This window comes from Tursiops truncatus, chromosome 3, assembly GCF_011762595.2.
Source record: "Tursiops truncatus isolate mTurTru1 chromosome 3, mTurTru1.mat.Y, whole genome shotgun sequence".
Lineage (NCBI taxonomy): Eukaryota > Metazoa > Chordata > Mammalia > Artiodactyla > Delphinidae > Tursiops > Tursiops truncatus.
Window position 1 is genome coordinate 171135748 of NC_047036.1, and position 21482 is coordinate 171157229.

Consider the following 21482-nt stretch of genomic DNA (forward strand, 5'->3'; position numbering starts at 1 on the left):
TAGGGTTGGTTTTGGGAAACGCATTCCCTGCAGGGTCCCTCTCCCACCATCCCCCGACCCCCTGCTGGCCAGCTGAAACCGGCAGAGACCAGAGCCCCCGCCCAGCCCTGACACTCGGTCGTGCCCTTTGACCCCCTGTGGCGGTGCCCTGGTGCCCCGAGTCCCCCAGCATGTCCTGCTGTCAGTGCCTCACTCTGTCCCTTTAAGGCTCTCAGGGTCCTGCTCACCTGGGCTTGGGGTGGGGCTCAGCTGGGCGGAGGCGACAGCTGTGGACGCAGATAAGCTTCCCCCTCCAGGGCCTCAGGCCTCCAAACACCGCCAGGCCTCCACTGATCTCCAGTCCAGCTGGAGCCACCCCAGGTCCCCGCCGCCGCCGGCCCTCCCCCTCCCAATCAGGGACTTACTGGAGGATGGCACAGATAAAACTGCAGCCTCCGGTAGCGCTGCTGGAGGTGTGATGCCGAAATCCTTCCGCAGCTGAACCGCGGGAAGGCGGCGGCCAGAGGGCAGCTGTGCACCCTCAGCAGCCGAGGGCGCCGGGACAGCCCATGTGTCCCTCGACGCATAAATGGACAAATGCCATGTGGTCTCTCCACACATGGGAACGTCGCTCAGCCTGAAAAGGAGAGAAGCCCTGACACTCGCCACCACGTGGACGGACCTTGAGAACACGATGCTCAGTGAGAGAAGCCAGACACAGAAGGACACACAGGGTGTGACTCCACGGATGGGAAACGTCCAGGACAGGCAGGGAATGTGCAAAGCGCCAACCTGCCGGCTCTGGAGGTGGGGCATCCCGCCGCCCTCTGCAGGCTGGAAGATGCACAGCTTTTCTGCAGGCTGGGGTGCGCCCGGTGGGGTCAGGTGCTCAGCCCTCTCCCTCTGCTGGGAGTGCGGTGAGTGCGGCGCTGGCTTCGTGAGGCCCCAGGCCTTCAGAGACAAGCCTAGGTCCCTCCATCGGGGCTCCCCAACCCCGCCTGCTGCCATGGGGGGCTCACCGTCTGTGGGGCATCCTGGGCACCGTGGGGTGTGGAGCGGCCTCCCCGGCCCCATGTGCTCAACGCTGGAGCCCCCAAGTCCTAGGGACCACAGACATCCCCAGTTGTGGCCCCGTGTCCCTGGGACAGAATTGCCCCAGGTGAGACCCCCGGGTCTACAGGAGCGTGGAAATATGAGCGGGGTGCCCGATGGGACACCCCATGGGAATGGTGTGGGTGGCCAGGCGGGAGGACTGTCGCACTTGAGGGAAGGCCCCGGGCACAGAGCAGTATCCTCGGGGACGCACAGGCAGGCAGGACCCATCTCGGGGATGGGAACCCAGAGGCAGGAACCTTGCTGGGGAGGAGGCTTGTGGAGCTTCTGCTCTGTCTGTCGACCTAGGCGCTGGTTACACAGGGGTGTTTGCCTGGGGTGTTTGTCAAGCACCCAGCAGTCCTCCAATGCCCAGAGGATGCCATCCTGAAGATTTAACTCAGTTCTGACCCTCTCTGCCCAGAGTCGGTCAGACCCCCAGGTTACAGGCCAGCCCCACATGTCTGCCCCCACCCCACACATCCATCCCAAGTCCACCATGTCCCCTGAGCTTCTGACTGACCAGCTATCGGGGTTCCTGCCACCCATCTCCTCGGGTTTGATTAACTTGCTAGAGCAAACAAATGGGACCTGATTAAACTTAAGAGCTTTTGCACAGCAAAGGAAACCATCAGAAAAACAAAAAGACAGCCCACAGAATGGGAGAAAATATGTGCAAACGAAGCGACCCACAAGGGATTAATCTCCAAAATATACAAGCAGCTCATGTGGCTCAAAATAAAACAAACAAACAACCCAATCGAAAAATGGGCAGAAGATCTAAATAGACATGTCTCCAAAGAAGACATACAGATGGCCAAGAAGCACATGAAAAGATGCTCAACATTGCTAATTATTAGGGAGATGCAAATCAAAACTACAATGAGGTATCACCTCACACCGGTCAGAATGGCCATCATCAAAAAGTCTATAAATAGTAAATGCTGGAGAGGGTGTGGAGAGAAAGGAACCCTCTTGCACTGCTGGTGGGAATGTAAATTGGTGCAGCCACTATGGAGAGCAGTATGGAGGTTCCTTAAAAAACTAAAAATAGGGCTTCCCTGGTGGCGCAGTGGTTGAGTTCGCCTGCCGATGCAGGGGACGCGGGTTCGTGCCCCGGTCCGGGAGGATCCCACATGCCGCGGAGCGGCTGGGCCCGTGAGCCGTGGTCGCTGAGCCTGCGCGTCCGGAGCCTGTGCTCCGCAACGGGAGAGGCCACAACAGTGAGAGGCCCGCGTACTGCCAAAATAAAAAAAAAAACTGTTCTAAAAAAGTAAAGTCTATTAAAAAAAAAAAAGATAAAGAAGCTTTAGCAGTTTGGAAAAGAAAAAAGAGAGAGAGAGAGAAGGTGGGTGGTCTCCGTCCTCCGCCTCCTTTTCATCCTTCCTTCTCTCTGGCTCTGGAATAAAGATGGCAAGGGTTTCCTAAAGCATCTTAACACTTTGCAGGAGGCCTGGAACTCAGTCTGTGCTCAGCAGACAAGAAATTCTGCTGCCATCACCAAAGGGGAAAAGCCCTTGCCTTCTGATGGGCAAACTCCACTTCTGGGCCCATAGCCCAGACAAGCGGATACAGGCGGCAGGTGGGGGCCGGGAGCTGCTCCCTGGCCTGGGCTGAGGCAGTGCCGGGCTGGCTGCCTGAGCAGTGGCCTTTCCTGCTTAGAAAACCCTCAGATGAGGACGGAAGGCACCAGAGGCACTTACTTCCTGGGAAAAAGGTTATCGGTGGATGACGTGGGGCACTTCTTTCCCTTGGCGGGTTTTGTCCTTTTAACTTCTCGCCCATGTGCTGTAGTCACTATGCAGAAGCTCCATTCACGACAAGCCTGTGAGGGGCTGAGCGATCTTCTGGGGTCAGGGATGTGCATGTTGCAGGGCTTGTGTTGTTCACATCTGTCCTTGCTGTCGGAGCAGCAGATCCTTGAGTGACACCTGTGCGTGCCGCCGCGTAGGAGGGAGAGACAGGGCGCTAAATAAGTCCTGCAATCCCGGCCGTGTCCCCACAGGGCAGTGTCTGTCTGCTGTGAGATGCAACAAAGCCAGATGGACGGACAGACGGACAGTGGACCAAGAAGCAGGCACATCACCTGCTCCTGGCAGAACCTGCATGGTGGGCACCTAGGTGTTCAGTGTGCGGTTATTTCAACGTGGCTGTGTGTTTGAGGTTTTCAGAGGAAAAGTAAAAGACTCTGCTGGAAAACAGCAGTTCCACAAACTGTTCAACAGAAAGTCACCACGTGGCCCAGCAAGCCCTCCCTCGTCGGCGCAGGCCCGGGAGAACTGAAAACACACGTCCACACACGCGCCTGTGCGCCCATGGCCACAGCAGCCAGGGTGGAAACAGCCCAAGTGTCCACGGACAGGTGAGCAGATACACACACATGTCCCTCCACACCCAGGAACGTCACTCGGTAGCCCCGACACTCGCTACAACGTGGACAGACCTTGAGAACACGATGCTCCGTGAGAGAAGCCAGACGTGGACACACAGGGTGTGATTCCATTGACGGGAAGCATCCGGAACAGGCAAATCCACAGACACAGAGGGTGGATTCCTGGTCGTCAGGGGCTGGGGGAGGGGCTGGGGTTGTTTTTGGGGTGATGGAATGTTCTGGAACTGGACAGAGGGGCTGGTGGCACAACCCGGGTAATGTACCGAAAACCACTGCATTACACACTTTTCAAAAGGGTGAATTGTATGGCCTGTGAATTATATCTCAATAAAGGCGGCACCAAAATAAAAAAGAGAGGGGGAAGAAGATCCCTGGCTGCTTTCTCCGTGTCTCCCTCTGGCTCCCCAGTGCCCAGCCCACCCCCTGCCAGAGGGAATCTGGCTTCGGAACCCAGTGGCCAGCGCTGCCCCCTGCCAGGCACCCTCGGGGCCCTCGCCAGCTGCTGGGCCGCCTGGGAAGCCTCAAACCTGCAACCTCTGTTTTGTAAATGGGGAGCTCTCATTCCCCCTGCCCCCCCACCCCCGCATGGGGCAGAATCCAGGCCGGCTCATGCCATTTCCTTATTAGAGTTTATTGGTCCCCTGACACATGCAGGCCCCCGGCCGCCCCTCCCTGCAATCCTGCTGGCGCACAGAAGGGGAGTCGGGCCACCTCTGGAGGGTCGGGTTAGGGAAGCGGGCCGCTAGTGGCCGATGACCTTCTCGATCCAGGACTTATAGGGGGCCACGGCGGTGGCCACGGGGGGTTTGAAGATGTCGGTGCAGTTCTTAGAGCTGAAGGACAGGATTCCAGCCACTTGGCCTCTGCTGCATATCACGGGTCCTCCCGAGTCCCCCTGCCGAGGCAACAGAGCACCGGTCACCTTGCTGCCCACTGCGGGAGGTGGGGGGCAGGAGGCTGATTCCAGGGCAGAGACCCCTGCCCCCCTCTCCCTGCACCCTCCGTCCCCCGACCTCCTTCATTCCCTCCTCCCTTCCTTTCCTTTTAACTCTCTTTGCTCCTTCTTCCCACCGCAGGGCCTTTGCACATGCTCTATGTATGCCCTGATCTTCCTGGGTGCTGGAGTTCATGCCCCAGCTCTGCTGCTGGCTATGTGACCATGGGCAACCTCTCTGTGCCTCAGTTTCTGCACCTGAGAAATGGGCTCACGCTCGTGCCAGCCTTCAGGACCCCCAGGGAATGGAGGGAGCAGGGCCTGGGGAGAGTTGGGGCTTGCCTGGATGCCCAGCTGCTGGCCGATGAGGTGCCCCCCACCCCAGCGCCCTCACCTTGCAGGGGGCCTGGTTCTTGGAGTAGGCTGCCAGGCAGATCATGCGGGGGCTGATGTCACCCTGCCAAAACCGACTGTTGTTGCACATCCTGGCGTCCAGCACGTGCATATCCAGCTCCTGCAGTGCCCTGGCCAGTTGCCCACTCTGGTGGGTCACACCCCAGCCGGCCATGCTGCACCGCGCTCCTGCGGCCACTGCCTGGCGTCCTCGCGGCAAGGCCAGGGGCCGGATGGTCTTGCTGCGTTTCACCTTCCCATCCAGCTACAGGGAACAGAAAGGGGCAGGTGAGTGCAGGAGGGGACCTTGGGGGAGGGGAACACTGGGGGAGGGGCGATGAGGGAGGGGTTCCTGGGGGAGGGACAGTGGGGAGGGGACCCTGGGGGAGGGGAACACCACACTGAGGGAGGGGACCTGGAACTACCATTTCTCCCACTGGCAGCACCTTAAGCAGCGCGAGGTCATTCTTCAGATGGGGGGCTGGCTTGTATTCGGGGTGCAGGACCACCTCCCTGATGCGGCAGGTAAGGGCAGGGTCTCCGAGCACGTGGAGCCCCAGCACCAGCCTCAGCAGCTGTGTCCTGGGGGCACAAGATCAGGGTGTGGGCGGCAGCCCTGCAGCCTCAGGGGCACTCGGTGTCCCGCACCCCCTCACCCAGCCTCTCTCTGGGGTCCTTCCCCTGCTACTGCTCAGCCCGTTCTTCTCCCCACCTCCTCCAGTAAGCCTTCCCTGCTCCCACCCCTCCCCAGACTCGGCCCGGCCAGGGGCTTGTGCTGTGTGTGTCTTAAAAATGCTGACCCTCCCTGCCCCCACCACCAGCCTGGGGCTCCAGACAGCGCGTACGTTATGCCTCAACATCAGTGATTTGTTCAGAGGCTGGCAGTGACCTAGCTGGGCCCATCGGGACCTATCCTCATAAACTTGCCCAAACTAGAGAGGAAGAAGCTCTTTTTACAGGACTTAAGGGGGCCCAGCCTTGCCACCATGGGAGAGAGCCTGCCTGATAATGTGGCCAGGGGGCAAGACAGCAGAGTTGAGACACAGGCAAGCTTTTGAGCGCCTCATGGGAGCACCTGGATCAAGCCATGCCTGAAGGCTGCCTCCTCTTGGCGTTTTCAGTTACATGAACCAACAGGTCCCTTTTGGTTATTTCACCCAGTTTGATCTGTGGTCTTTGTTACTGGCCAGACCAGAGGTAGGGCAGCTCTGGGATGGGTTGATTTGGTGGCTTCACAATGGCATCAGGGACCCAGGTTCCTCTCTGTGTTGGCCCTGCCACCCTCATAGACCAGCTCTGTCCACATGGCCACAGGTGGGAGATATACTCCTGGGTGTCACAAGGGGCCTGACTCTGTCCACTTGGAAGGTGCTTTGTTGTAGCAGATAAACCATCCCCAGGAATCCTCACGGCCTAATGTCACATACGCACGCCTCAGCAATCACTGCAGGGGGCAAGGGGACCCCCCCCTTACAATGCTACAATTGGCTTAAATCTCTCAGGTGAGAGTGGGGATGACAGGATAGATTTGGGGACAGCTGGGGGGATGGGGGTGGGGCAGGGCAGGGTCACTCACGGATGGATCAGGCAGTGGGCAGCTGTCAACACCCACTGCCGGTTCACGAGGACCCCCCCACACAGGTGGGAGCCGGATTTCTGCAGCGAAACCATGTATGGGTGTGAGCTGCGGGCAGCCTCTCGACCCCCAATGATGTGGGTCTCAAACGTGTTGCCTCCTGGGGATGGGGAGAGAAAAAGCCAGGTTAGGGCTGGGTGCCCCACCCCTGCCATGACCCTGCAACTCCAGCTCTGCAGCCCTGGATGGAATGTTCTGGAATTAGACTATGGGGTTGGTTGCACAGCTCTGAATGCGCTGAAATTCTCTGAATTGTATCCTTTAAATGGGCAAATTGTACAGTATGTGAATGACATCTCAATAAAGCTGCTATAAAAACTGTTCTAAAACCAATCATGAATTAAAAGGATAAAAAAGTGCTCTAATGTGAATCAGCTCAAAATCTTCCTGGGATTCCCCATCGTGCTTTAAACATCTAAACTCCTCATGAGCCACGAGACACGCGTCAGCTGACCCTGCTTCCTTCACACTCGCCCTCACCCACTCCAGCACTTGGGTCTCCCTGCCGCTCCTCCAGGGCACTGCCCTTGTTCCCACCTCAGGGCCTTTGCATGTACTGTTCTGGAAGCCTGGAGTGCATTTCCCCCAGACCTTCCGATGTCTGGCTGTCTCACTGGTCTCGGCCCAAAAGTCTTCTCCTCAGAGACCTCTTCCTCTTCCTCTTCCTCTGTTCTCTTCCAAGCACTCACCCCACCCTGGTGTTGTATCCCACACACTTCCGCATTGCCTGTCTATTCCCACTAGCCTATGAGTGATGCAAGGACAGGCTCTGTGCCAGTCTTGTTTACAACAGGTCTAATACAATATATGGTCAGCAAATAAGGAAGGAAGCATGAGTGGATGGATAGATGGATGATGGATGGATGCTGGGTGATGGGTGATGGATGGATAGAACGAAGGAAGGAAAGAAGGGAGGGAGAAAGGATAGGGGTGGATGGTTGGGTTCCTACCCTGCTGGGTCACCAACTGATCACAGAACTATTGCCATCCAGCCAGGCCAGAAGAGTGGGATGCCCACCACGGCTGTCCTTCCATTTCACGCCTCCAGGTGCCGGTTCTAGCCGCGCATTCATGATTTGGGAAGTCCGGCAGCCGGGGCTCCAATTCCAGCTCCGTCACTCCCTTCTGGGCAACCCAAGCTAGGCTGCCTCACTCTCTGGGCTGTGGTCTCCTGCCCCCGCAAGCTGGAGTTGTGTATAAACATACTAGCACACCCTGCCTCCTGCGTGCTGCTGGGGGGCAAACAGCCTGCATCTGCCCCACATCCTGTGAATCCAGCTCGAGGGTGAGGTGTGAGGAGTACGCTCTACCCTCAGAGTCCCAAAGTCTCCCCTCAAGACAACTACAAGGGGAAATGCTTGATTTCACTTTGGAGAAGCCCGGCCAACCTCAGCTTCTCCAAGTGGTCGAACGGATCCACCAGGACAGGGAGAACACAGCCCCCCTCCGTGGGTCCTGTGGAAACTGCACCACCGGAGCCCAGTCTGGGAACGCAGCTGACAGGCCCACAGTGGCCAGAGGACCCGGGGGACATAGAGACGCTTCCAGAGCACAGGGACCGAGGTCAGCAGGACGACGCAGTGACCCACAGAGGACCCCGTGGCGACAGTTGGAATAAGGTCTGTAGGTGAGCGGATAGGAAGGATGCTGAGAATCTACCAGTCACATAAGGGGCTGTCTTGGTTCTCAGAAGACTCACTGGAGCGCTTAGGGGTGACGGGCAGCACGTCTGCAGCCCACTCTCAAAGGGCTCAGAAAAAGAATGATAAACATACCTATTTATATTTTACACGCACACCCAGGGTCGGGATGTGAGTGGAAGAGGGGATGACAAAGCAACTGGAGCCAGATGTTTACGACAGAGGAATTTAGGGAAGAGAAGATGGAAGTTACCTGCATGATTCCCTTGACTTGTCTGAAAAAGCAGAATTAAGTCAAAAGGAAAAGAATGTAAAATATCTGTCCTGATGGGGCCTCTCCTCTGCCCCAAGGCCTCGCCTCGCCCTCAGGCTTCACTTAGAAGAAGTCCTAACAGCTACTGTAGATAAAACTCACAGACCCTCAATCCACCTGCTAAACTCTCCGAGCCTCCACTGCACTGAGCTGTGAGATGATCTCCTCAGGAAGGGATCATGTGCCCTTAGCAGCCCTCTTCACACTTTTTTTTTTTTTTTTTTTGCGGTACGCGGGCCTCTCACTGCTGTGGCCTCTCCCGTTGCAGAGCACAGGCTCCGGACGTGCAGGCTCAGCGGCCATGGCTCACGGGCCCAGCCGCTCCGCGGCATGTGGGATCTTCCCGGACCGGGGCACGAACCCGCGTCCCCTGCATCGGCAGGCGGACTCTCAACCACTGCGCCACCAGGGAGGCCCCACACTTTTTTTTTTTTAAATGCTTTTTTTGGGTCTCACTTTTTAAAAAAATTGAACTATAGTTGAGTTACAATGTTGTGTTAGTTTCAGGTGTACAGCAAAGTCATTCAGTTATAGATATATATTCTTTTTCAGTTTCTTTTCCGATTTTAGGTTATTATAAGATATTGGATACAGTTCCCTGTGCTAAACAGTGGGACCTTGTTGTTCATCTCTTTTATGTATAGTACTATCTGTTAATCCCAAACTCCTGATTTATGCCCCCCCATTTTTTTTTTCCCCCCACGCCTTGAAGCTTGTGGGATCTTAGTTCCCCCACCAGGCATTGAACCCAGACCCCGGCAGTGACAGCGCCAAGTCCGAGCCATTGGACTGCCAGGGAAGTCCCACATCCCTCCCATTTAAAAAAATTTATATTATCTTCTCACTAGGTCATCCACGTGCCCCGCACCAAACTGTTGGGGGAAAGTGAAACTCTTTCCCTCCCTCCGTGCCTCCCAGCTCTGGAGCCTCCTTCCAGAAATATTCCAGCAAAAGGGAATGGATTCTCACATACTGTCAGAAAAGAAACCCCCAGGACGGCGGGCATCCTCGGCCTTTTGCCCTTTGCTTAACCCACCATATATTTTCAAGGCTGTTTCAAGGAAAGCCGCCTTGTGCTTTTGGGGCAGCCAACATGTCTTCAGCGGGGTCCCTTCTGAGGACGGGGGAGTTGTTTCCAGTCTCTGTTCTGATGCCCCGTGCCCTGTCTCCCACCCCCAGACCCCAGGTGCCACAGCTCTGGGCCTCAGTCTCCCCACCGCGCTCACCTGCCCACAGGGCTCCCAGGACCGCCAGCAGCAGCAGCATCGGGGATCGCGGGGCCTCCATGATGCTGGCCCCGGGCCCCCAGCGCCACCCACACCCACCCTTCCTGTGGGGGAGGTGACATTCACAGCTCTGGCTGTTCCACCTCACCCTGAAGTACCTCTAAAAGATACAGACTCTCTGAAGACAAAACCCCGTCACCATGATCACACCTGACAAGCTGACGAGAAACCTTCATTAGCATCTACTGTCCCATCACGTTCAAGCTCCCATCTCACACATGGTGTTTTGTGGTTTCAGTGGTATTATCTCCTTGCCCTGTTGTCTTATTTTTGCAAAATACACACACCATAATTCACCATTTTAACCATTTTTAAGCGCACAGCTCGGCGGCACTAAGCACCTTCACATTGTCGTGCAGCCAGCCCATCATCATCTCTAGAACTTTCTCAATTTCCCAAACTGAAACTCTGTCCCCATGAAACACTGACTCCCCAGCCCTCCCCCAGCCCCTGGCCCCCACCATCTACTTCCTGTCTCTGTGGATCTGACTCCCCCAGGAACCCTCTGTGAGTGGAATCAGACACCATGTGTCCTTCTGTGTCTGGCTTCTCTCACTGAGCATCATGTCCTCAAGGTTCATCCCTGTGGTAGTAGGTGTCAGAATCTCCTGCCTTTTTAAGGCTCAATAATATTCCACTGTCTGGGTGGACCACACTGTTTAGTTTCTTTGTTTTTTGTTTTTCTTTTGGCCATGCCATGGGGCTTGCGGGACCTTAGTTCCCCGACCAGGGATTGAACCCAGGTCCTCAGCAGTGAAAGCTCAGTGTCCTAACCACTGGACCACCAGGGAATTCCCCGGACCACATTGTGTTTATCCATCATCTGTCCATGGACATCTGGGGTCTTCAAGATTTTGGCAATTTTGAAGAAAGATGCTATGAACACTCGTGTGTTATGAGTACCTGGGGGGCTCCTGCAAATCCGAGGGTCCTAGCCAGGCTCAGCTAGGTCCTCCCTCCTTCGGTCCACCCCTCTCCTTGCTGCTCCCCGACACCACGTGACCCCGACCAGCCAATCAGAGCACACCCCGTACCCCCTGGCCACAGGGTTCGGTTCAGGGTAGAGGACCACCTTAAGCCCTAAAGCAGCTCAGTGAAGACTGTGGCCCGCATTTCTTCTGGAACTTTTCAGACGGCCCTTACTCTCTGCTGGACTTGGAAAGATGTCACCCTGGGTGTGGGTGGGCCCAAGGCGAGAGGCGTCCACCTGAGAATGAGGCCCACACAGAGGAAGCTGACCACACGCTCAGTGCCTGAAACCACAGTTCTGGAGGCTGCAAGCAGGAAATGGGCTTCATGGGGCAAAGGTCCAGGTGTGGGCCGGCCTGGTTCCTCTGGGGCTACAGGGGAGAATTATTTCCTGCCTTTTCCAGCATCTAGAGACAGAGATGCGGGGATTCGGGCATGGACATTTTCAGAGCTGTTATTCTGCCGACCACAGGTAGGGGGAGACAAGAGTCAGGGCACAGCCAGCACCTGGCTCCAGCTGTGCCTGAAACCCCCGCCCTGTCAGTCACGGAAGCCAGTGAAATTCTCCTGCACTTGAGTCAGTGTGATGAGTCAAGCGTTCTTCCCTCTGATGCTGAAAGGGTTGTGATAAATAAAGAAGACTCGGATGAAAAATGGGTCACAGAGGAGGATGAGATCGCCCCGATGCTGGGGCTCTGAGGCCAGATGCAAACCGTCCACCTCTCCTCTGACTGCGTCTGGCACACGAGGCTAAGGTTGTCTTCACCCAGGAGGGCTTGTGAGGCCAGGGTTCAGTTTAAGAAAAATGAGTATTTATAGGGTGTTCACGTGTCCTACCTTGTTTAATCTTTCTAATAATCCCAGGAAGTAGGTTTCATTGGTATTGGGGGGCAGGGGAGGGCGCCATATTTTGGCAACTAAGAAGAGACGAATTTCAGATACACGACAAGTAACTTTTTGGTATGATTACGTCCCAAACATTACATGGGATGATCTGAGAGTAAAAACAGTTTGTTTACCTGAAATCCACGTTGAACCAGGCAAACCCAACGCTGAGGCCCCCGGGGGGGAAGCACAGGATCCCGAGGCCCCGGGGCGAGGCAACTGCGTGCACAAGCTCCTTTGGATCTGGGGACAAGAGCTGGGCGTTTACACCCCGGCTTCCATCCTCAGACGCTCCCTAGAGGGTGGGTCCTCGACCCCTCCCCTTGGGTCTGGGGGCTCACGCCTGTTCCCATCTGTCCTGTGCAGGGCAAGAGGCACCGCGTGACCCTAGGCCTGGTGGGCACTGGCCTGGCCCCTGGGCCCTCATCCTCCCGGCCCTGAGGCTCCGGTCATCTAGGCGGTGGGGCAGTGACATGCACCCCTCCCTCCCCACACCCACGTGACCCCGACCCACACAAGCCGAGCGTGATGAAGGGTGAGCACCGAGTCTGGATCTGTTTGTTACAGAATCCCGGGGAAGGGGAGAAGGGGTCCCAGGGGAGCAGAGGGGCTGGACCCACAGGCCCAAGGGTGGTGGCAGGTGGGATAACCTTTCCCGTAAACGCCCAGACGGTATTTCTGGCTTTTGGCCCAGACGCTAGGTTGCAATCACTCCGTTCTAAAGCAGGGGAAGAAATGGGTGTGGCTTTGTTCCAATAAAACTTTATTTTTGCCCAGGAGCTGGGGCTTCGGACCCCCGGGGCCACCCCTCAGCCCCAAGAACACACCCCAGGCCCCCGCCTGGCCAGACCCTGGTCTCTGCGGCCCCTCCCCCCAAATCAGCAAACCTGACAGGAGACCCCTGGGGAGCTTCCAGGTTCGGAGGGGCGGCTGCCGCCTGCCTGTCTCGGGTCACATGCATGGCACCAGGGCCTGCGTCCCCGCCTGGGCCCCGTTGGCCTCACGGCCAAGGAGTGGTTGGTCCTCGGGCTTCTCATAAAGTCGCTTTATTTAGATTCCAAACAACCGCAAGCAGAGAGAAGAGGTGACCCCGAGTCAATCTGTCCGCTCTCAAGCCGGGACCCCGAGTCTCTGGCTCCAGCTGGTGGGTGGGGCGGGCGGGCCAGGGTCCCCGAGCGGCGTCCGGCCCAGGTGGGGCCGCGAGCGCAGCGGCCTCCCCGGAGGCGGAGGGGACAGGGCGGACGCAGTGTCCGGAGGTAGTGGCGGCGGCAGAGAGTGGGCGGCTGAGGTAAAATCTGTCAGTTTATTTGCGGAAACGCGGGGTCAGGACTCCTCGGTGCCCGAGTCGTCCTCGTCCCCGAAGCAGCTGTCGGCCTCGGCCTCGGCCTCGGCATCCTCGTAGTAGTCGTCGTAGAAGAGGTCCGAGCCCTCGTCAGGCGCTGGGGCCTTGGTCTTCACACAGTACTCGGCCAGCGTGGTGGGCACCTTCACGCCGTCCCGCTCCGCGTCCACCTTGGTCCCCAGGACCTGCTTCCTGCGGAGAGAAGCGGGGTCTGCCTCATTGCGGCCGGCAGCCCTGGGGCCCCCGCGCTCGCTCCCGTGAAACAACACAGGACAACCGGGGCGACGGCCGGGCCATGGGGGCCAGCGACAGGATGGCCGGGGCAGAGCAGACGGGCCCAACCACTCATGGCCCCCGCGTGTGCACGGGCCTCTGATCACACACGCGCGCACAGACACGAGCACACACGTGTGGGAGGCGGTGGAACGCGGGCTCTGAACCAGGATGAGGGCTGTGCAGACACAGGGAGGGTGTCGGCTCATCAGGAAGAGAAGCGCATTTCGGCCCTGGCCGCTGAGGTCAGGCGAGGTGGGAGCAGCCACGGCGCTGGGCTGGGTCAGTGGGCGAGGGGCAGGGTGGAGGGTGGCGGGTCGGGTGGGCGGGGTCGCTCAGCAGCCCCAGGGGAAGGGCCAGCCACTGGGAGGCACCCGTGGCGGGACTCGGCACACCCCCACCAGGCCGGGGTCCCGGGTCCTCTCCTCTCTGTACTTGAGCGTCTTCCTGTCACCAGCACCATGTCTCCTGCACGCGCTTTCCGTCCGGAGCTTTATCCGACTGACGGTAGCCGGCAGGAGCTCTGACCGCACCTGCTGCGCCTGGGGTCCCACCACCCGACAGGGCCGGTGGGCTTTCTGGAGCTCCCACCATGGGGTCGTGCGGCCGGCCCATGGGCACAGGTCCCCACAGCTGCGTGGACACGGTGGGTGAGCATGCGCCTGGATGCAGGTGAGGACGAGAACTGTTTCCCCGGGTGAATGCTGGGCCTGGGGGGGGGGCCTGGGTCGTCATGGAGACGTGTCTGACCTACTCCCTTTTCCAAGAAGCAAATGACAGACTAAAAACCTCTTTGGAGGAGACTTAGTGAAGCGTTTAGTTTGTCATGAAACAAGTCACAGACCCCAGGGGCTCCTAGAGCAGCTCACGGGACACAACAAACACAACAGGGCAGAGCGCGCAGGCCCCTGGGGAATGTTTCACACAGACTCCCCTGCGAGGCCGGGCACCTGCCTGTTCACGGGGAAAAAAAGAAAACAACAGAAATGAGGGGAGTTCATCCTGGCAAACTCCTAAGCGATGCGCTGCTTTTATAACCAGGAGAAACTGAGTTTTCGTAAAAGAAGTTATCTCCTAAACATGCTCGTACCACACGGCTTTGCTGCCTTTAGAGAGTAACTCCAAGTCTCAAAATTGCGACATTCACTCCCGTTAGGTGAAATGATAGAACACCCCACACAGCACGGTCCCGGAGGAGACCGCGTGGGGAAAAGCACGGGGCCACGCACACGCGTGCACGCCCCAGCACGCAGGGTCCGCGTACACGGGGGATGGGGGGTACCAGTGGGATCGCTGACCTTACAGTGTCAAAGCAGAAGGATGTGGCAAGACCCTGCTAGATCCTGGCGGACACCAGGCCGTTTATCTCTGTGTGAGGTGCATGTACCCACATGCCACGCACACGAGACACACACACACACGCCACGTCCACACACGATAGTACATATGTGGGCCACACGCTTCACGAGAGAAAGACCCCAGCTTTTCCGGCAAGAGGGGGAGGGCTCAGGAGGGCCACCCTGCCTCCCCAGGCCCCAGGCCCACTCACCGGATGATGTCCGTATACTCGCGGTCCTTGCCTTTGCTTTCTTTCCACTTCCTGTACATCACGGAAGCGTCCACGTTGGCCGGTGAGAAGGTGTTGGGCTCGTTGAGGAGGGAGATGACGCTCAGGAGGATGGTCCTAGGGGAGGCGGCAGGAGTCGGCGTGGGGGGTCCACGGCCCAGGGGCTGCCTGCCCGGGAGCCTCATGCCCCGAGCCGGCCCGCCACCCTCCACCTGCCCTCTGCGGCGTGCCAGGCTCCTGGGACGGGACATGGTGGACAGCCAAGGCCAGGACCATCTTCCCTCCGTTGGAGCAGGCCTGTCCCCTCCCTGGGGCATCCTGCCTGGAGAGTGGGTCCCCTGTGCCACTCATTCCCGCTCCAGCCTGGGGAGGAGGAGAGTGCCCGGGCCGCTCAGGGTGAGCACAGCACCAGGGGATGGAAGGGCTGTGCTCCCTGGGGCTCGAGGAAGGAGGGGGGACCCCAGGGGCACGCAGACACGGCCACAGGAGTCCCAGAGACCATTCCTGAAGGTGGGTGGGGCAGGGATGGCAGGAAATGGAGGAGAGGCCGGCAGGGACGGGGGCTCTGGCGGGAGGTGGCTCCCACAGACGCTGCCACCCCACAGGGAGCTGCATCCTCCCGTGTCCACGTCCCCAGGGCTGGCCTGCCCGACGCCGACTGCCTCACCTGACGTTCTGCGTGGGGTTCCACCGCTCCGAGGGCAGCTCCCCGCTCTGGGGGTCATCGACGGGGGGGTGGAGGATGGAGATGCACACGTCCCCAGTCTGTGTGGCACGGGGGGGTTCAGCACCCATGAGGCTCCCGTCCACACGCCCCCCGCCCCACCCCGCCCCCTGGAGGAGCAGGCTCACCTCGTAGATGTTGGGGTGCCACATCTTGGTCAGGAAGCGAAAGGCCGGCGGAGAGTAGGGGTAGTCAATGGGGAACTTGAGGCGCGCCTGGTGGGGGAGAGCAGAGGCTCAGCCAGGGCCGGGTCAGGCCGCCCAAGACCACACACAGCGGTCAGCCTGGGACTCGCCTGCCTCCGGCGCCCCTCACGGGCCAGGGGCTTTTCGGGGTCACCGAGCTGAGCTGACGACCCCGGTCCCTGCCCTGCTGTCAGTGGCTGGGGGTGGGGGGGGGAGTGTGTGGGCACTCGCCGGGGTGCAGCTCCAGGCCCGTCCCAGCCCAGGCCTCTGGGGGGACCAGAGCCCTGGCCCCAGGGAGCGTGGTGGGCCCAGTCCTGGGAGCCGGGTGCCCGAGCACCGCGCTGGGCTCCCAGCCTCAGTCTCCAACCTGTGGGGAGGATTAAAATAGATGGGTGTTCACTGGGCAGGCGCCGGGGGCGGAGATGAGTCAGCACCAGGCGGACAGGCTCTTTGCCCGCAGGTGTCAGTCCTGGGGGGTCAGGAAGGCAACCGGGAAGGTCACGGGCAGACGGGGGAGGGCTGCGAGGGAGAGTTATGCCCTGGCCTTGCCTGTTTACGCCCCAGTCCTGGGATCCTGATGGTGCTTCAGGCTCTAGGGGCCAACGTGGGACAAGAGGGGGCTGCAGGCCCCCCCATCTTTGGAGAATCGTCCTCCTGGGCAGGGGGCGCTGGGGGCACTCGGGGGAGGGCCCTCTGTTCTGGAGTGAACGTGTTGAGGCCTGAAGTCAGTCTGGAACTTGGGCCTCAGACCCTGCCCCTTGGTCCCGCCAAGCCCAGGGCTGCGTTTCTAAGTGAAGACAGAGACCAGCTGAGGCCTCCTTAGCGGAGGAGGGGGACAGGCCTCCCCTCACCAAACACCCATCAAGTCCCAGAGATGCCTTGACTGCTGTGCCAACTGAGGCTCAGAGAAGGAGAGCACCTTGCCTGAGGGCACACAGAATGCAGCTGTGGAGGGGCTCCCCAACCCAGGTCTCTGGGGCAGCCCTCAGCACACGCTGCCCGGAGCCCTTCTGGCTTGTAAGGGGGAGGGGGTGAGGCTGAGCGGGCTGAGAGGAAGGTGCTGGAAAGCGATGGTGCCCCCCCGGGCACTTCCAGCCCCTGTATTTCCACATATTTCCCCCCACTCCCCAGCCAACCACATCAGAACAGGAGGATGTGAGGGTGGCAGAACCACTGTGCAGAACCACTGCTGCCTTCCTCGAGGTCAGACTCTCGCGGCAAACGCGATCAGATTTGTGGCGCCCCTCCCTAGCCCAGGTTTCTAGAATAACAGGATCATCCCCCCAAAGCCAGCCTGGAAGGTCCTACCCACAATCCCTTGCAAACAGTGGGCAGTAGCCAGAAACCCACGTCCTTTCCTTTCCTTCCAGTCCAGCACCCTTGCTCAGAGTCCCGGCCTGGCCTCAGGGTGGGACTCATGCTATTCCAGCTCTGAGTGGGGCCCTTATCCTCCCAGCCAACAGCTCCCAGATGCAGACAAAAGAGGCTCAGGGACGAGGGTTGGTTAAACCATTTGGGGACCAGCCCCCAATCCATGTCCTGCACGGGGAAGACGGATTCCACATCAGAACTCAGCCCAGGGCTGTCCATGCTCATCCCCCCATCCCACCCCAGCAACAAGGGAATCTCAACTCAAGAATCACCCCAGCAGGCCAGCCTGCCCCCTCCCGGCCCCTGAGCAGGCGTGGCTAAAATGTTAGCCAAAACTGCAAACACAGACATCTGTCCGGGCAGTGCCAGCCCCACCCCGCCACCGCCCGGGCCTCCCAGCCTGGCCGCTGGGCTCTTGGCAGGCGGCATTGGGGGTGTTCCAGCTGAGGGCCCAGGCTCCGCTTCTCTTACAAGGAGACCCCCTGTCTTGTCCGTCTGGCTCGAGGAGCAAAGTTCTTTGATCTGGGAGGGGTCCTGCCAACACCACATCTGGACTCATATCCTGTCCAGGTACTGGCCTGAGTCCTCGTCACACTTGTCAGAAACACAGCCGGTCCCCGGGACAGCCCTGGCCTCCCCGCTCACAGAGCGCCCAGAAGCGACCCAGGGCAGGAGACGTGGGGCCCAAGAAGCCGCCTGCTCAGAGGAACCTGAGAAAGGCCAGCCGGGGCACAGAAGAGCCTAAGCTTCTGAGGCCGGGCCTGGGTGGGCTCTGTGCTGTGGCTCCCGGGGACAGGGCTGAGGGTGGGAGCGACGGCCGGACAGAACACGTTACGTAAGGCTCAGGATGAAGCCCAGAGGGCTTGGCCCACTGCTATCGGCCAGGGTGGCCGCTTTCCAAGCAGGTCCCGGCTGCCAGCCCCATCCGGGCCTTTGTTGGAACCCGAGCCAGTGGCCGAGCCAGCCCCCAGGCGGGGGGCCTCCCTCCCTCCCAACAGTGCTGGCTGGTTCTGGGGAGGCCTCTTTGTCCGCTCCGGGCAGCGGGCAGGGCCAGGAGGAGGGGGACGGGCACCAGAGGCTGGGGGAAGCAAAGGCCCCGCACCCAGAGAAACAGGGAGGGTCCCGGGCCTCCCCTCTGGGGACATGAAGCGGCCTTAGAGGGAAGAGGCGCTTCTCGGGGACTCCTAGGGCCAGAGGGGTTGACCGAGGGCCCCTAGCTCGCCAGAGGCGGTCAGGCAGCGGGGAAGAAGGAAGGGGCCCCGGGAGGAGGAGGGACAGAGGATGGGGGCCCCGCGAGGAGAAGAGGGAGAGGGAAGGAACCCCGTGAGGAGGAGAGACAGTGAGAACGGGTCCCACCAGGGGAGAGGACGGGGGCAGGGGGCAGAGGTGGGGGAGGGGCCCCGAGGAGCCGGAGGAGGGGGTCGCCGCCCCCTGACCCCGCCGCTCACCTTGAAGTAGCCGCCCTCGTAGTAGGTGTTGGGGGGCCCGAAGATGGCCACCTCCCAGTTGTACAGGTCGCCCTCGTCCACCAGGGTCACCCGGAAGCCCTCCACCGGCTCCTCCTGCAGCCCCTTGAGCTCCAGAAGCAGGGCCTTCTGTGAGCTGGGCACCAGCGGCCGGGCCATGGCGGCGGCGGACGGGGCCGGGGCCGGGGGCGCTTGGGGCCGCGGGGCCGTGGGGGCACGGGACGGGCAGGGGCCGGGGCCTCCTTCTTCGTCCACCGCCCGGAGCCGCCGGGCGCTCCAGTAGCTCTGCACCGCCGCCCGGCGCTCACCTCAGCCTCCGCGCCCCGCCCCCGCCGCCCGCGCTTGCGCTCCGCCCGCCCTGACCGCGCCTGCGCGCCCCTCCGCGGGGCACGCCGGGAAGCGATCCCTGCCACTGCCGCCGAGCGCGCCGCCGGGAGCCGGGGGCTGCGCCCGTAGGCCCTTTGCCGTTCCCGACACCCTGGGAGGCCGCCGCTGCCGCCCCAGCTCGGACGAGCGGCCGGGACCCCTGTGCGCGGGGCCGCGGGCAGGGCTGCGCTGCGCCGCCGGGCTCGGCCCGCCGCGCTTTTGTGGCCTTTTTGTGACGTCTCGTCGCGGGGCGGGGCCGGGTCGGAGCTGTCCGGAGCCTCAGTTTCCCCGGGGGCGCTGGAGCCAGGAGGGTCCCGCCGCTCGCAGCCCCTCCCCACTTGGCACGCCTCTGCAGCGTGGACTCGGCACCCGTCCTGGCCGAAACCCAGACCAGAGCCCCGACCCTCCCTGGCTGTGCCCGCGTCTCAGGCCGACCTTTGACCCCACCCTGGGCTTCACCCGGACCCTGCCAGAGTGCTGACCTGGCCGCGCCCCGGGCCCAGACACCCGTACAGCTCTGGGTCGGAGAGTTGGGATGGGGCCTGGCTTCCATCCCTGCACGTCCGCAGGTGACAGCTCCCCATGAGGGTGGGCGTGGCACTCGAGGCCTGTGGTGGCCTTGCTGGCAGGTGACCCGGGCAGCCAACAGTTGCACCAACACCTCGGGCTGAGCTGAGCTGATTTCCTCCCCCGGCTGCCCCGACACCTGGCCCTGGGCTGGTCCCCCGCTGAGGACAGACAGGTAAACCCGTCTGGGGAAGGAAAATAATATATCATCTGTGGGGATGGAAGAAGGAGTCTGAGAAAGACCTGGGCATAGCAGCAGCTTCATCAGTAAGGGGGCTCTGCCCTGCACCCCGAGGGACCTGGAGGGGCCCGTCATCTATAAAGTGGATTGCACACCCGTTTGTCCACTGTTCCAAGCGTTCTCTGTCCCTCATTTTCTGCCCCTCATTCTCTGTCCATAGCACCAGTGTCATAGCCTCGGCCTGTGGCCACTTGTTGACGAATAATAATTAGAATTAATTATGATTCTTCCAGAGAAGTTTCCCAAGATGTCGTGTGCCAGCTTGTTGATGAATAATAATTAGAATTAATTATGATTCTTCCAGAGAAGTTTCCCAAGATGTTGTGTGGCAGCTTGTTGATGAATAATAGTTAGAATTAATTATGATTCTTCCAGAGAAGTGTCCCAAGATGTCTCCCTGCGTACACCCCACAGGAGTTATCGCAGGAGTTATTGGGTGAGTGGGGGCAGCCCTGGAAATGTAAAGAGAGGTACCAGGTTTGTGGCCCCTCCAGCTGGTCCCACATGAGGCCTTGTCCCCCAGGAAAGCCTGCACCTCAGGCTCTGAAACATCCTGAGGTGGTGGACGTCTGGGGTTTCTACCTGCCCATTTTCTGGCCAAAGCACCTCCATTTTCCCATGGGGCTACCACTCTTAGTCTGCAAGGTTCCAGTTGGACTGATCGTCAAGCCCTGGCTGCAGGCATGGCTCCTCCAATCAGAGTACCCTAGGCCCCCTGGTTGGTTCAGGAATAGCACGTGACTTGGCCTTTTTCTGGGGACACGATGCTGCTGAGATGTCTGAGCTGGGAGAACCTGGACCTGGAGCTATAGGACCATCTCGTCACCACAAGGCCTGTGAACAAAGTTGGCGCTCAGGAAAGCTGAGCCAACTGATGAGAAAGTGCTGAAGACCCTGTTTGTGCTCCTGGATCCAGCCATGCCTGGCCTCCCCTTGCAATGGTGCAAGTCAATAAATTACTTCTTTTCTTATTAAGCCAGTTGGAGTTGAGCCTTCCATCACGTGCGACAGAAGAGCCCTCAATTCAAATCTAGGTCTGCCATGAACTTGGAAATGGTCCTCAAATGTAGACTTGTAAGATAATGAACTTGTGTTGTCGTGGGGTTTTCTGAGGTTTTTTTTGTTGTTGTTGTTTTGTGTTGTTTTGTTTTTGCAGTGGTTTGTTATGACAGCTACAGGAACTGAATACCCTCGCTTCTATGAGCGTCAGAGTCTTCCTCTGGAAAATTGATTAATTAATTCATGGCCTTCCACAGACAAATCTAGGTGCTGGGGGTACAGCAGTGAATAAAATATGTAAAAATCCCTCCCCTTGGGGAGACAGGGAGAAAGGACATAAGTAAGCAACTTCTGATAGCAATAATTGAAGAAAAGTAAAGGACAGTGAGGCATTAGCAACGGGAGTGGAGCCGGAGAGTTATCTCGGATAGGGGCTCAGGGGAGGCGCCTCTCAGGAGGTGGCATCTGAGTGGGGACCAGAATGGGGTGAGCCCCTTGGGTGTGGAGGAGCAGTGTTACAGGGAAAGGGAACAGCGTGTGCAAAGGCCTGAGGTAGGGACAAGCCGGACCAGCTAGAGACCAGTGTGCCTGGGGCAGAGTGAGGGGACAGAGTCAAGGAAAAAATCTGGGGAGAGTCTCTCTGCTCAGCTTTTCTGAGTGCTCACTGTGTTCACAGGCCTTGTGGTGACCAGATGGCTCCAGGATCCAGGCCCAGGTCCTCCCAGCTCAGCCACCCCAGAAAAAGTCCCAGGGCTGCATCTCATTGGCCAGCTGGGAGTCACGTGCTGTTCCAAGCACTGAGGCCAGGGTGCCTGGAGCACTCCTACTGGCTGGTGGGGTCGCCCAGGGCAGTGAGGATGAG

General features: G+C 59.4%; 2 protein-coding genes across 3 annotated transcripts; both read right to left on the reverse strand.

The window, feature by feature from the left end:
- Positions 1-4058: 4058 nt before the first annotated feature.
- On the reverse strand, positions 4059-12398 carry GZMM (granzyme M). Of its 2 annotated transcripts, none has more exons than XM_033855028.2 (5): positions 11654-12398; positions 6367-6526; positions 5237-5372; positions 4792-5055; positions 4059-4358 (listed from the first exon to the last, which is right to left on the reverse strand). In XM_033855028.2, exons 2-5 carry the CDS (start codon positions 6459-6461, stop codon positions 4206-4208), a joined length of 648 nt encoding a protein of 215 aa, XP_033710919.1. In that variant the 5' UTR covers positions 6462-6526; positions 11654-12398; the 3' UTR covers positions 4059-4205. The 2 variants fall into 2 exon arrangements, with proteins under 2 accessions (XP_033710919.1, XP_033710918.1); XM_033855027.2 differs by lacking the exon at positions 11654-12398 and adding an exon at positions 9606-10042.
- A 405-nt stretch (positions 12399-12803) lies between these two features.
- CDC34 (cell division cycle 34, ubiquitin conjugating enzyme) lies at positions 12804-20243 on the reverse strand. Its single transcript, XM_019925552.3, has 5 exons — positions 18430-20243; positions 15554-15640; positions 15369-15466; positions 14684-14818; positions 12804-13053 (listed from the first exon to the last, which is right to left on the reverse strand). The coding sequence occupies exons 1-5, from the start codon at positions 18604-18606 to the stop codon at positions 12843-12845; spliced, it is 708 nt and encodes a 235-aa protein (XP_019781111.1). The 5' UTR covers positions 18607-20243; the 3' UTR covers positions 12804-12842.
- Between the last annotated feature and the right edge of the window lie 1239 nt (positions 20244-21482).

Excerpts from the sequence above, each read along its gene's own strand:
- GZMM (XM_033855027.2), bottom strand. The coding sequence starts at position 9,666 with ATGGAGGCCCCGCGATCCCCGATGCTGCTGCTGCTGGCGGTCCTGGGA. Across the intron at positions 6,527-9,605 it reads CCTGGGAGCCCTGTGGGCAG|GAGGCAACACGTTTGAGACC; the intron begins GTGAGCGCGGTG and ends CCCCATCCCCAG. Across the intron at positions 4,359-4,791 it reads AGAACCAGGCCCCCTGCAAG|GGGGACTCGGGAGGACCCGT; the intron begins GTGAGGGCGCTG and ends TTGCCTCGGCAG.
- CDC34 (XM_019925552.3), bottom strand. The coding sequence starts at position 18,606 with ATGGCCCGGCCGCTGGTGCCCAGCTCACAGAAGGCCCTGCTTCTGGAG. Across the intron at positions 15,467-15,553 it reads GGCACCCCAACATCTACGAG|ACTGGGGACGTGTGCATCTC; the intron begins GTGAGCCTGCTC and ends CGTGCCACACAG. Across the intron at positions 14,819-15,368 it reads AACCCCACGCAGAACGTCAG|GACCATCCTCCTGAGCGTCA; the intron begins GTGAGGCAGTCG and ends CGCCTCCCCTAG.